General features: G+C 41.2%; 1 protein-coding gene across 1 annotated transcript in view; it reads left to right on the top strand.

Moving 5' to 3' along the window:
• LOC108704868 (vomeronasal type-2 receptor 26) overlaps nt 1-8,218 on the top strand; it is a 28,220-nt gene extending 20,002 nt beyond the window's left edge. Inside the window, exons 4-6 of the mRNA XM_018241570.1 lie at nt 5,593-5,802; nt 6,441-6,564; nt 7,260-8,218. Coding sequence (XP_018097059.1) covers nt 5,593-5,802; nt 6,441-6,564; nt 7,260-8,218 — 1,293 coding nt within the window. The remainder of the gene's footprint in view (nt 1-5,592; nt 5,803-6,440; nt 6,565-7,259) is intronic.
• The last annotated feature ends 5,592 nt before the right edge of the window (nt 8,219-13,810 follow it).

Consider the following 13,810-nt stretch of genomic DNA (forward strand, 5'->3'; position numbering starts at 1 on the left):
CGACCCGGAGCATCAAACACCGTACGGAGTTCGCGAATGAAGGACCTGGCATTGTCAATGATAGGATCTTCCTTCTCCCATAGAGGTGAAGCCTACTCCAATGCCTTCCCTTGCAGGCGGGAGAATATGAAGCCCACCTTGGCACGTTCAGAGACAAATTGGCTGGGTAAAAGTGCAAACTGGACCTCGCACTGGTTGACAAACCCGCGGCAAGCTTCGGGGTCACCACTGTAGAGTGGGGGAGCCGGAATGCGGGGCTCGGAAACCTGGAGTGGAGACACAGGTACCGGTACAGGAACAGGGTCAGCAGGTGTTAGGGTCGACAACTTTGCCAATATTGTTTCCAGGGCTTGACCAAAATGAGATTGCTGTACCTCATAAGACTGCATCCGAGAAGCCAGTCCCCGAAGCGCTCCACCGACATCAGGCGGAGCAGGGTTTTCCTCCGAAGGGTCCATGGCCCAATTATAATGTAAGGCCAAAAGGCCTTAGAGGTAGTGAGGACCAAGGGAGGAGATAGCAAAAGTCCAAGTTCGCGGTACAGATTGGGATGAGATGAAAGAATGGTCAAACAGGCAACAATATCAGTCCAGGCAGAAGAGGTTCAATGTCGAAGAATCCAGGCAAGAGGTCGGTACACAATAAGCAAGAATATCACAAGAACACACCCAGGAATAGCAAGCTAAAACCTATAATTGGGCACTGATGACTTTCCAGAGTTCCTTCTTATAGGCCCAGATTTGGCACCAATTTTGGACGCATCGGCGTCATGACGTGTGCGTGGACGCGCTGACGTCAGCGACCGACGCGCTGACGTATGCGACTGACGCCCATTCCGTTGCCGGCGACCAATCCAAGTGCGGGAAGAGGTCGGCGTCATCCGGCTGCGTCCGTGAGGAACCAGGGAGCCACCATCTTGGACGCCATCTTGGTCACCATTTTGGGATCCCAGCTCAGACTCCATTACAGATCTCCATCTACGATCAGCAAAAGTCTTATGCACTAGGGCACTCTTTTCCAAATTTGCTTTGGTTGCAGCTCAAATAGCAGACATGATCATCCGCAGCGGGAATATCCGACAAGAAGAAGTCTTGAGGGAAGGCTTGAGGATGTTGACCGTAAACAGACATAAAAGGAGATCTTCCAGTGGATGTGTCACATGCATTGTTATGAGCGAATTCCACCCACGGGAGAAGATCGGACCAATTGTCTTGACAGAGGGAAATATGATTCCTCAAGAACTGTTCTAATGCTTGATTCACTCGCTCCGCTGCCCCATTGGTTTGGGGATGGTAGGCAAAAGAGAACTGAAGAGTGATGCCCAAATCTTTACATAAGGATTGCCAGAACCTAGCCGTGAATTGAGTTCCTTTATCAGAGACTATCTCTGCCGGGAAGCCGTGCAGTTGAAAGATGAATTGGATGAACAGCTGGGACAGTTCCACTGCCGAGGGAAGTTTTCGCAGGGGAATATGTGCCATCTTACTGAAGTGATCTATAACTACCCAGATGACAGTCAAATCAGTAATGGTGCCACACTTACACTGAGTCGCCTTTTGAAGCGTCTGGTGCACAGCTGTGTTTCTCTCTGCCAAGGAATACATCCACAGTAAAGCAATAAATCCAGCAGCACTCTGATATGTGATTCAATTGTTTATTCGAATAAACAATTGAATCACATATCAGAGTGCTGCTGGATTTATTGCTTTACCCAGGTGACAGAGTTCCCTTAGAGGGTGGAAGTTCTACAATGAAGTCCATTGCTAGATTAGTCCAAGGATGAGAGGGAGTGGGTAGAGGTAGTAAAAGACCACTGGGACGAGTATGGCTAGTCTTAGAGGTGGCACAAATAGTACAAGCAGCAACAAAGTCTTTGACGTCCTTGCGGATAGTCGTCCACCAGACTAAGCTTCGTAGAAGCTCTAGAGTCTTTTCAGGACCAGGGTATCTAGCCTGCTTAGAACAATGAGTCTGTTGCAAATTGGGCAGAAGAAGTTCAAGGGGTACACACGCCATCCCAATAGGTGTATTAATAGGAGCGGAGGACTGACCAGCCAGGATTTGCTCGGCAAATTGAGGAAAAAGAGATTCAATAATTCTGGCGGGAGGAATTATAGGATCTTGCCTTTCAGGGAGATGATCCACCGGAGTGAAGCTTTGGGATAGTGCATCGCTTTCCAATTCTTGGAGCCAGGGCGATAGATCAAGACGAAGTTAAAGCGGGAACCACCTTGCCTGCCGGGGATTCAGCCTCTTCAGAGATTGTATGAATTCTAGGTTTTTATAGTCAGTTTAGATAGTGACTGGATTTGAGGCCCCCTCTAAGAGGTGGTGCGCCACTCTTCGAGGGCGAGCTTTACCGACAGGAGTTCACAGGTCTCAACATCATAGTTCTGCTCCGTGGGAGAGAATTTCTTGGATAAGTATGTACAGGGATGTAGCTTCCCATCAGCAGAGTGTATGTGGGAAAGAATAGCACCAGCCCCCACATTGGAAACGTCCGCCTCAATGAAGACGGGTAACGGAGGATCCGGGTGGCGAAGGACTGAGGCAGAGGTGAAAGCATCTTTCAGGAATTAGAATGCTTCTATGGCTGAAGGAGGCCACAAATAAGGTTTACCCCCTTTTTGGATAAGAACAAGAATGGGAGCAATACAGGAGGAAAACCCAATGAATCTTTGGATGGCCTTGGTGCTCAATGGAAGGGGCCACTCTTGGATCGCAGAAACTTTGGCGGAGTCCATCTTGAAGCCCTCTGGGGAGATGATGAAGCCGAGAAAAAAGATCTTGGATAACTCGAAAACACACTTCGCCAACTTGGCAAAGAGAGAAGTCTTCCTCGGATAAGAGAATACCTCTTTCACCTGGGAGCGATGACTTTCCAAGTCTTTGCAGAAGATCATCTCATGACCATGGATTTTGGAAGACAGCGGGGTGTTGCAGAGACCAAAGGGCATCCCAAGATATTTGTAATGCCCATCCTGGGTGTTGAATTCTGTCTTCCATTTGTCCCCTTCACGGATGCGAATGAGGTTGCAAGCCACACGTAGATCCAACTTGGTGAAAACCTTAGCCCCTTTCAGTCGATCAAACATTTCTGAGATGAGAGGCAAGGGGTATCGGTTTTTAACCGTAATTTTATTAAGTCCATGGTAGTCAATACAAGGACGTAGACCACCATTCTTCTTCTCCATGAAGAAGAAACCTGCCCCTGCTGGAGAGGTAGAGGGATGAATAAAACCTTCCGCTGGAGGTTCTCCTGGATAAGTACGTCCTCTAGGGGGCATGGTTCCAGGAAGAAGATTGACAGGGCAGTCATAGTGCCGATGAGGAGGGAGATATTCCACAGACTTTTTACAGAAGACATCAGAGAATTCCCTGTAGACGGTCGGCAGAGACTGAAGATTAGTGTAGGAGATGATCACATGGTGAAGAGGAGTGGCAGGTAAACAATGTTTTTGACAGAAAGGACTCCAACTAGAAAACTGTCCAGAGGACCAATCAATGGAGGGATTGTGTAGACGAAGCCAGGGTAATCCCAAAACGACAGGAACAGAGGGGTAGGAAATAATGAGGTACGATAATTTCTGTTTATGTACTGTAAAGTCCCTACCTGCACAGGTAGTTCCCCTGTAGTCATGGAGATTATCTCAGACGTTAGTGGCCTGTCGTCAATAGCTGTAACCCGTAGGGGAGTCGTCAATGGAAATAGGGGAACATCCATATACTTGGCAAAAAGAGTACCCATGAAGTTTCCGGGAGCCCTGGAATCAAGGAAGGCAGAGCCAATGATTGTCTTAGTGGCCAAGCAAATCTGTAACAGCAGAAGAAACCTATGAGAGTTCTCTTGGGGTTTGGGAGTAATACCACCCACATTTGTCATCCCAGGTTTATCTTTAAGAAGAGGACCCTTTGGCTTCACAGGACAGGAATTGGCAAAATTAGTTTGGCCACCACAATACAGAAAAAGTCCTTCCAAACGCCTGCTGGAGTGACAGAGGCAACAGGGGTCTTTGGAAGCGTGGGGCCAAGGTTAATTAAGTCTTCCAAAAATTCAGGACGATCCATGGAGAATAAGACATCTTTGAGTCTGGATGACAATTCTTGATAGAACACAGCTGTGTAAGCCTCGTTGTTCCAGTTCGTTTCAGCCATCAAAGTTCTGAAATCAATGGTGTACTCACTGGCACTGCGGATCCCTTGCTGAATCTGTAGAAGTCGGGAAGAGGCATTGGTGACACGACCAGGGGCATCAAAAACAGTACGGAAGGCTTGGAGGAATGCCTTGGCACGTTCACAGGAAAACTGCAAGGGTTGAAACTCAAACTGGATTAGAGATTGGGTAACAAAGCCTCTGCAAGTTTAAGGATCCCCATTATAGTGGGGAGGTGAAGGAATGCGGGGTTCACCAGCTGACAAAGCCACAGTAGGAGAAGTAACGGCCGCGGGAGCATTACTGACAACCGGAGACACAGATGACATGCGTGAAAGAAGAGTATCCAGTACTTGCCCAATACAGACCTGCTGAGCTTCATACTCTTCCATGGGGGACGCCAGACCTCGGAGAGCTCGTCCAACATCAGGTGCAGTTTCCTCAATGGGGTCCATAGCCTGACTATAATGTCAGGGAGCCTATCGGCTCCTAGCAGGAGTAGTCCAGACCAAGGAGGAAGCCCAGGAATCAAAGTCCAAGTTCGTAATGTCAAATAGCATTAAAGAGTATACAAAATCCAAATCCAGGCAGATGTTCAAAAGGCAAGCAGATAAACAGCATAGTCGATAAACAGGCAGGGTCAAGGTCCACAGATCAGTTCAACAAGAATAATAGAGTACCCAGGAATGTCCAAAACAAATGCTATAAATGGGCTTTGAACCGTGACCTGGAAGGGTTTTTAACTTTGAATTTCGTGCCATGCACGTGAAGTCATTGCTCTGGCATTGGCATTCCCATGTGTTGTCAATGGCCGCCGCCATCTTGGATGCTCCGAAAGGAGTTACCGCGCCGATCGGTCCTGACACTGTACATGTAATTTTCTCTTATTATTTATTGTTAGTGTCTGAGCTCTGATTTACACTGCTGATGTTCAAGCCTATTATTAAATCCCCCTTTGGACCCTATCATTTAGCTTGTATATATGGAAAAGGACTACAACTATCCTTACTCTCCAACTGCTAGAGGGTAATAGAGAGTAAGACACTATCTATACTGATATTGATACACATAGAGAATATAATTTCCTTATCCATGTGCAGATGTAACCACTTAGATTGGTGCATTGTTTCTAAAGGTCTGAATAAACAAGAGAGCCATCTTATCTATAGTCTAGATGTTTCCTTCCTCAGGAAGATGTACTAGATGAGTTTGCAATGATCTATCATAAAAGCATCCAGAGACCTACATTATTAGATTGTCTGTAATCCTATTTTATAGCTTCAAATAGCTTCCTAGCATCCCTTGATAAATAATTGTATCACATACAAATCTTGGGTCAGGAAGCTATTGTAATATTATTATTGATGCTATATGAAGCTCCCAGTGATGAATGAGCAAAATTTTAGTATTAAATAGGTCTAAATCTGCGTCCTTTATAGTTACATCACTACTTGAAGATTCTTAGATATCCAGTCCAGTGGTCTCCTTACATTTTTGATGGAAATGGAGAGTTCAAAAGTCAATATTTCATATATAACTACATGATTGAAGCTAAACAACAAGTAGATGTGCAATATTTTGAATTTAACCCACTGGCTCCATCAGAACAGAAACTTATTCCAGCCAATGTAAAATGGAAAACAGGCCAGGTGAGAGACTGTCTCTTCCTTTTCTTTTAAGCAATTTCATCCATAGAAGAGGGTTCAATTATAATATATGAGATGTAGAGCAGAGCAGCGTTCATTAAATTTATATTCTTAAAATGTGTTTACTGCTTGCTGTAGCTATATTGGAGTGTTGCTGATGTTAGATTTATCAAAAAATGAATGCAGTAGTGGATCAGTTAGAAATGGAAAGTCGTTTCTTAGGACATTAAGACTTTGGCATTTTGTACTAAATGGAACACTCACAGTCTAGTGGTCATGGCCACACCCCCTACAAACTCTTTATAGGGGTTGGGTCCAATCAAAGGAGTCAAATAATATATTTTATCATTGAATTACTCAATAGTTCTTAAACATGCTTACAATTCAAGGCAGCGCTTCATCACTATAAGGCACCTCAGCAAAGTTTTCCAGTAGCAAATCTTCAAGTGAGCCTCAATGAGCTGAGATCATGACCAGAGTTATAGAATTGTAGCCCCCACCTTGTACTTATCTGCCATTAAACCTTTACCCCAACAATTTTATGAGTTTGGATCCTTGCTTTATTCATCAGCTCTTTAATACTTGTAGATCCATTTATAACATGGTAGTAAGCCTTTTTGTGTATTGTATTTGTCTTCTAGAAGCCAAGAGCTCAGTGCTCAGACAACTGCCCAATTGGTTTCAGGAAAGCATCAAAGACGGGGACCTGTCCCTCCTGTTATAATTGTGCCCAGTGTTCAGAGGGGGAGATCTCCAATGTAACAGGTTTGATTGGTTCAGTAATGTAAATTCAGTATATTTACTTGTCAAATCAAAGTGTGTATGTCAGACATATATTAGAACAAAATAAAAACAATTAATGATAAGTAGAGCAAGAATGCTTGGAAAGTCTATAATACTGGCTAAATTCATAGCCATAGAAAATGCAAACTTTCAGCACTACTTAATGCTCTATATTCCTCATCGTTTTCTTCTTTTTTTCTTTTCAAAAATTTATTTTATTGAATTTTACAACCTCATTGGTTTCTTTAAAAAGGTATTCAGCTCCATCTTCACTTTCGGTAAAGTATGCCATCAGAATAAGTTCAGATCAAAATGTTTATGTTTCTACTTTTTGAATTGTTTGTCCTAATCATCTGACTCTTTCCAGCTTTCAAAGGGGGGGGGGGGCAATGGCCTCAGCAGCCATAAACCTATTGCCCTCTGAGGCTACAATTTTATTGTTATAGTTAACTTTGCTTGCTTATATTTCTATTCAGGTCCTTTCCTATTCTTTTTACACTCTCTTATTCAGCCTACTGTTTGGTTGACAGGGTAAATTGCACCCTAGTAATGAGATAGTTAATGAAATTCCAGAGAGTTGTTGACCAAAGAGCTGAACATTTAGAACCCCCCACAATGTCAAAAACTAATTTCAAGATAGATTTATCCACTATATATTGTTTTTTTCATCATTGCAGATAGCAAAAACTGCATCAGATGCTCACCCATGGAATGGCCCAATGAGATGAGGAATCAGTGTGTTTCTAAAACAGAGGCGTTTCTATCCTACACAAATGATGTGATTTCTATATTTTTACCATTTCTTTCTGTTTTGCTGTCCCTAATTACTGTGCTCATACTGGCAATTTTCATTAAATACCGGGACACCCCCATAGTGAGAGCCAACAACAGGAGCCTGAGCTTCCTCCTCCTTGTCTCCATCAAGCTGAGCTTCCTCAGTGTGTTTCTGTTCCTCGGTCGCCCTGTGGATATAACCTGCATGCTGCGTAACATCACTTTTGGAATCACCTTCTCCATAGCTGTCTCTTCTCTCCTGGCCAAGACTATCATGGTTTGTGTTGCTTTCAAAGCCACCAAGCCAGGGAGCTCATGGAGAAAATGGGTGGGAGTCAAACTGTCCAATTCTGTAGTCTTGTTCTGCTCATCCATTCAAATAATAATCTGCATGACTTGGTTGTCCATTTCTCCTCCCTTTCAGGAACTGGACCTTCACACTTACCCTGGAACCATCATCATTCAGTGCAATGAGGGCTCAGCTATTGGCTTTTACTCAGTTATTGGGTATATGGGGCTTCTGGCAGCTGTTAGTTTTGTTTTAGCATTTTTAGCTCGGACATTACCGGACAGTTTTAATGAGGCCAAGTACATCACTTTCAGCATGTTGCTCTTCTGCAGTGTTTGGATCACAATGATCCCGGCCTATCTGAGCACCAAAGGCAAAAACACTGTGTGTGTGGAGATATTTGCCATACTCACCTCAAGTGCTGGACTTTTAGCCTCTATATTTCTGCCCAAATGTTACATTATTTTAATTAGACCTGAAATGAACACAAAAACCAATTTACTAGGAAACAAAAACAAAATAACCTCCAAAGTCAAACAGCACATAGGTTTTAATTATATGTTTTTTGCATAAATGCTCAGAAGTATTCTATTGTCACTATGTTAAAGGAATGCTAGTAATCTGTATAATATGTATATTTCTGCCAAAATATTACATAATTTTATTGAGATGTGAAATGAATACAAAAACGTGTGTGTTTAGCAAAAAAATCTGATTATCTCTAAAATATAATAAATATGCATATAGTGATACATTTTTACATTATATACATTTTTAAATGATTAATTAGTGTTAAAATAAATACTATCCATCAATTTCCACACAATAACCAACATAAGCAGAGAAAAACACTGAAAATAAATAATTTACTAATATATCAAATTTTCCACTAAACCATAATATTTGTAACTTTTTTATAATTATATATTCCAGAGCAGTGAATTTTATAAATATAGTCATTTATCTAGGGTGGGCATGGGTTTATTATCTCCACTAAGCTGAGAAAGTCCCATTTCTGTTTCCTTTATCTTGTGAGAGGAAGATTTTCCAACTGGTTTAGGGAGTTAGTCATTGTTTTCAGCCCATAGTCAATGGCTCATCTTTCTTTCTGTACTCTGCTCCAAAAGTAGGATGATCTACCAGAGAGCATGAGGTGGAGGTAGGCCTCAATATAGAAATTCAAGATCAGCCCTATGGTTACCAGTCTTTAGTGGAGTCAGTGTACAGGGATCATGTGAGGATTAGATAGTTAGAGCCTAGTTTCCTTTCTTAGTATACACCAAGAGTTAGTCATGTCATGTCAGATAACAAGAGTAGTATTGTGCTCCACCAAGGAGAAGTAGTGGAGTTAGTAGTTTACCAGGTGACACCCACTTCTGCTTCCACTAAAGGGGATCCATTACAGTGACATATGCCTCTACTGTGACACTAAATCTAATTTTTTCTATCTCAAACCTGATTGGTTCTTTTAGTGCATCTGTTGTCTGCCTGTTTTTGTACTGGTACCTTATAAGTAAGTATGGTTCCAAGGGAAGGAATGGAATCAAAGGAAAAACAGTTTATGGCTTATTTGCTATGCCAACTCCAGGCACAGCAATAAATGACCGACAGCTGTAATTTTAAATTGATATGAAAAGGGCTTTCGTTATACAGCTTTTTATTTTTGTAAGACAGGGCCCCAATAGCAACTACACTTAAAGGGGAAATGTCATGATTTTTTAATATTAAAAAAACCCATAAAGCCTAAACAAAGGTTATGAGAATTTAAGAATTTCTAGCACTTAAATATGTACTGTTTTAAAGTTATGGCAAAATATTGAAGCAGCCTCCCCTCCCGCATTGTCTAGAATCTCTGGCTTCCTGGTCTGTGTCAGTGAATGAGAAAGGGTTGAGTGACAGCAGAGTGAATGCTGATTTGCTGTGGTACATCAAGAGGCCACACCCCCAATAGAAAACATGTGCAGAGAAGAAGAAAAAGAATGGAGTCGGCAAAAAAAATTCTGTGTGTGTGATGAAAAGCCATGTGATTATTTGGATTCAAGTTCGGTTCAGCCAGGTACTTGGATTTAGCAGAAGCCAAATGCTTGCCAAATCCCAAAGCTAATCCTGGATTTGGTGCATCCCTAAAATAAATTCTATCATGATTTGTTTAATTAGACAGATTTGTCAGATTTTATGGGGTAATACTCACATTATTTATTGGGCAGAGTTGGGGTACTACTCATTCACATATCAAAGATCCGTATTAGTCAGCACTAAAAGAAGCTCAGGGAATAAGAATGTAAATCTGACTCTGGCTTTACAATTTTGTGTGGCAGCCTCTTTTGAAGTTTTTTGGTGGTTACTCCTTTTGCTAAAGGTCTGGGGCATGTGCACCCAGGCCCACCATTCAACATATTAAAAACACTGCATATAATGGTTAGATATTTGTATAGTTTGAATAAGAATGTAGCATAGAAGAGAAATCTAAGTGTAGTGGGTTTTCAGTTGTTACAGTTCCACATTTGCCCACTATGTGCTGTTGTCCATCTGTTGGAGTAGTGAGAGCCATCTTACTCACAAAGCAACATCTGAACGTAACATCCAGGCCTTGCTGATAAGTGTGTTTTTAAGATAATCGTCTGTGAGTACCCACCTTGAGTCACACTTATGGTGATCTGTAAAGAGTAATATTAACACTCTATGGTAATCGTGGGCAAATGTGGAACTGTAACAACTGAAAACCCACTACACTTCGATTTCTCTTCTATGCTACATTCTTATTCCCTGAGCCTCTTTTCGCCCTGACTCATATGGATCTTCGATATATGAATCTTTTACCTGAGGAGAAACAGGGACTTTTTGGGTCAGAATAAACGGGAAACCCCAGAGACTGTGGTCATCAAGATAATACTACTCATTCACAGTCATGAGCAAAATTGTTCGCCAAGTTTTGCCGCAAACATGATGCCCATAGACTCCCAAAGACCAATGCATTTTGCTGGTTCGCTAATTTTTGCCGAAGCAAAATGGTCAGATTAGCCCATCACTACTCAAAATATTTATTGGGCAGGTGTAATAAGATGAGTTTTAGGATAATGTAATTTGTATAATGGTGGCTCCAAGTAATACATTAATAAAAGTTTTTCTTTAAAAAAACAACCTTGTAGAAAAGAACGGTTGAACTTCAGAGATACAGACTTATATCATTGTTTTGTATAAAAGTCTGTAGGGAACCATAAGTATAATGGCCCTTGTGGCTTCATTCCCTAACAATGCCTCATTTCCCTGGTGCTGGGTTAAATCCTATATAACATATTGTACCTATTTTGCATACCCATTTCATTGGATCTAGGTTGATGACCCTATCACTGTAACAAAGTCTCCATTTTCCTTCAGAGATCCAGCTCAGGCGAAGTTACATTCAAGGTACACTTGGGAAGGCAACTTTGGACTTAAAGGGGACCCGTCACCCAAACAAAATTATTCCAAATCCTATTTTATCATGTTAGTCAAGCAAAATTAACTTTAATTACACTGTATACATTATCTGAATATTGTTTCCATCAGTCTGAGAACTCATAATTATAGCAACCAGGAAGGAGCCATTTTGTGGACACTGTTAGTAAGACAAGCCTTGTATCATTTCAGAATCTTGTTTGTGCACCAGGGGACAGGGACCCAATGTCCATCCCCATGCACTGGTTACACAATTAAATGGTTAAGAGAGCTGGGGGAATATGGGGAGAGCAGTGGCATCTAGGAAGTGCTGAATGGAAAGTGAAAGTAATTGTTTGCCCCGCCTCTATGCCTAGGCATAGAGGTGGGGTAGGCAATATTTGATTGACAGCTGATATTTTTAAATGAGTTTACAACAGCTATGAATGCTTTAATAAAAAAAAGAAATTGGATTTCATATTTAATTTAAAAAGGACTTTTATTTTACAAATTTTTATGTCTGGGTGACGGGTCCACTTTAAAGTTGTGAGGGGGAAGATCTCCATTATCAGTCCCTGAAGTTTGAGACATTTCAAGTCTCTTTTTGCCCCTACGTTGTTGGGTTTAGTTGTAAATAGTGGGGTCTAAAGAAAAAGACTGTTGAGCCCTACCACAACTTCTATACCTATTCAACTAAATGGGGCTTGAAATCTTATACCCATTTCCTTCAACGTGAGCACTCTATGGACACAAGTGAAGGGGAGGGGGTGATGGACTGGAATAAAGTTAGTTTGGGTGGGACCATACTTATCCAGATGTTTGCACTTACATAGAATGTTATATTAAATTGTGTTTAAAACAGTTTAAAGTGTTTTATAACCATTTTCCAAGTGTGCACCTATACATAGGTCTAGGAATGATTCTTGTCCAATATAAACCATATAACTCAGCCCCACACATAACTTAATATTCAAGCAGCCATTTAATAACAACAGAAATTAAATATTCCCAACCAGAAAAAGAAAGTTTGGCTGTTGTATGGGGATGTGAGTAGTGATGGGTGAATTTATTCGAATTCACCGCAAATTTGTCAGATTTTTTTACGCCGGCAACGTTTCCTATGCCAATGCCAATTTTACAGCCAGTGACGATAAATGGACTTTAATGGGCGCCGGCGTCAACTTTGATGTCGGCAACTATTTTGACGAATTGTCGCAGGTGTAAAAATCATTGTTTCGCTAATTTTTCACCAGTTTCATGAAAAATTTTGCCCATCACTAGATGTGAGCAGATTCTCCTGTTTCTCTATAAAACACCATTCACAATAATTACAGATCATCAGGCTCTCATCACCATCTTTGGGAATCCAAGAGCAAAAATGACCGCACATATTGAAAGATGGGGCCTACACTTAAAAGGATATGACTACAAAATAGTTAATAGACCAGGGAAAAACAACAACCTGCTCACTATATTTCCTTCCAACTGCATCGAAATACTCCCCGAAGTCCATTACAGAGTAATATATTAACTTTATGGCAGCCCGTGGTGTACAAAAGGAACTTACAATGGACATGTTTGTGAAAGTAACAAGACAAAACTCTTCTGGCATAAATAAAACAATTCAAACTAATACAGTAAGTGGCATGAAATTCTGAGCTGCATTTCCAGATCCTGCAGTAGAAGTAGAAAGTGCTTCTCTATTGTCAGAGGAGAACTCTTCATCACTAAGGACTATCTAGTTCTCAGGGGAAATAAATTTGTAACTCCAATGTGTCTTCACCAAATCATTGCAAACATTGCAAAATACAAAATACTCTTGAGAAAAAAAGTTTGGTTTCCCAGCATGGATCAGTATGTTGAGAATACAATAAAACACTATTGTGCATACCAGCTGGTAACCAACTCATCCAGGCCTGAACCATTACAAATGTCTCTGCTTCCATCAAATGTTTGGAATGAAATTGCAGTGGTTATGGTCCACTGCCAAACAGTCAGTATAGCCTTGTTGTTATCCATACATTTCATTTATTTAATTGACATCAGCTGTCAGTGTACTACTGATGACACTGTGGTTGTCTTACAACAGAGACATAACAAAACCTCTGTATGTATCTACATACAACCCATTCTGTACCAGGTCACTGCATGAAAAAGGAAACATGGTCACAGCTACCTGTGATGGACACAGTATTTTTGTCTAATGCACAGTGCAGAAATGGAGAGGGGCAATGCCAGGCAGGTAAAAGGTTTTATTTTTTGGTATTGGGGGTTTAGTTCTCCTTTAAGCACACACTGAATGATGCAGATATAACAATCGGTAATAAAGATTTACTTAACATATTAGGTGTGGTGTGTAAATTATTTCCAAGAGACTCTTAGAACCATATTCAAAACAGCAGGGCTGGGGTAATAATCACGTTATTTATTGGGCAGAACTGGAGTAATCATTACATTATTTATTGGGCAGGGTTGGGATTAATAATGGATATTAATATGAGTCCAGTGCTGATGTGACAGTTGGATTTACATGATCAATGTTGTATTTGATGATTATTTTATTGATTTATGACACATTGAGGATATTGATTGAGAAATAAAGACAAAGAAGTTTGTGGCTGAATGAGAAAGTGTTAGAGTCCCTGCAGGATTGTGCAGAGAAACTGATCCGTAAGTCACAGCTGCTCTTGGAATCACTTTGGGGAGCGGCTCCCGCGGGAGTTGCCAGACTGTTATTTTCTAAAGAAA

This window comes from Xenopus laevis, chromosome 1L (genome assembly GCF_017654675.1).
Source record: "Xenopus laevis strain J_2021 chromosome 1L, Xenopus_laevis_v10.1, whole genome shotgun sequence".
Classification (NCBI taxonomy): domain Eukaryota; kingdom Metazoa; phylum Chordata; class Amphibia; order Anura; family Pipidae; genus Xenopus; species Xenopus laevis.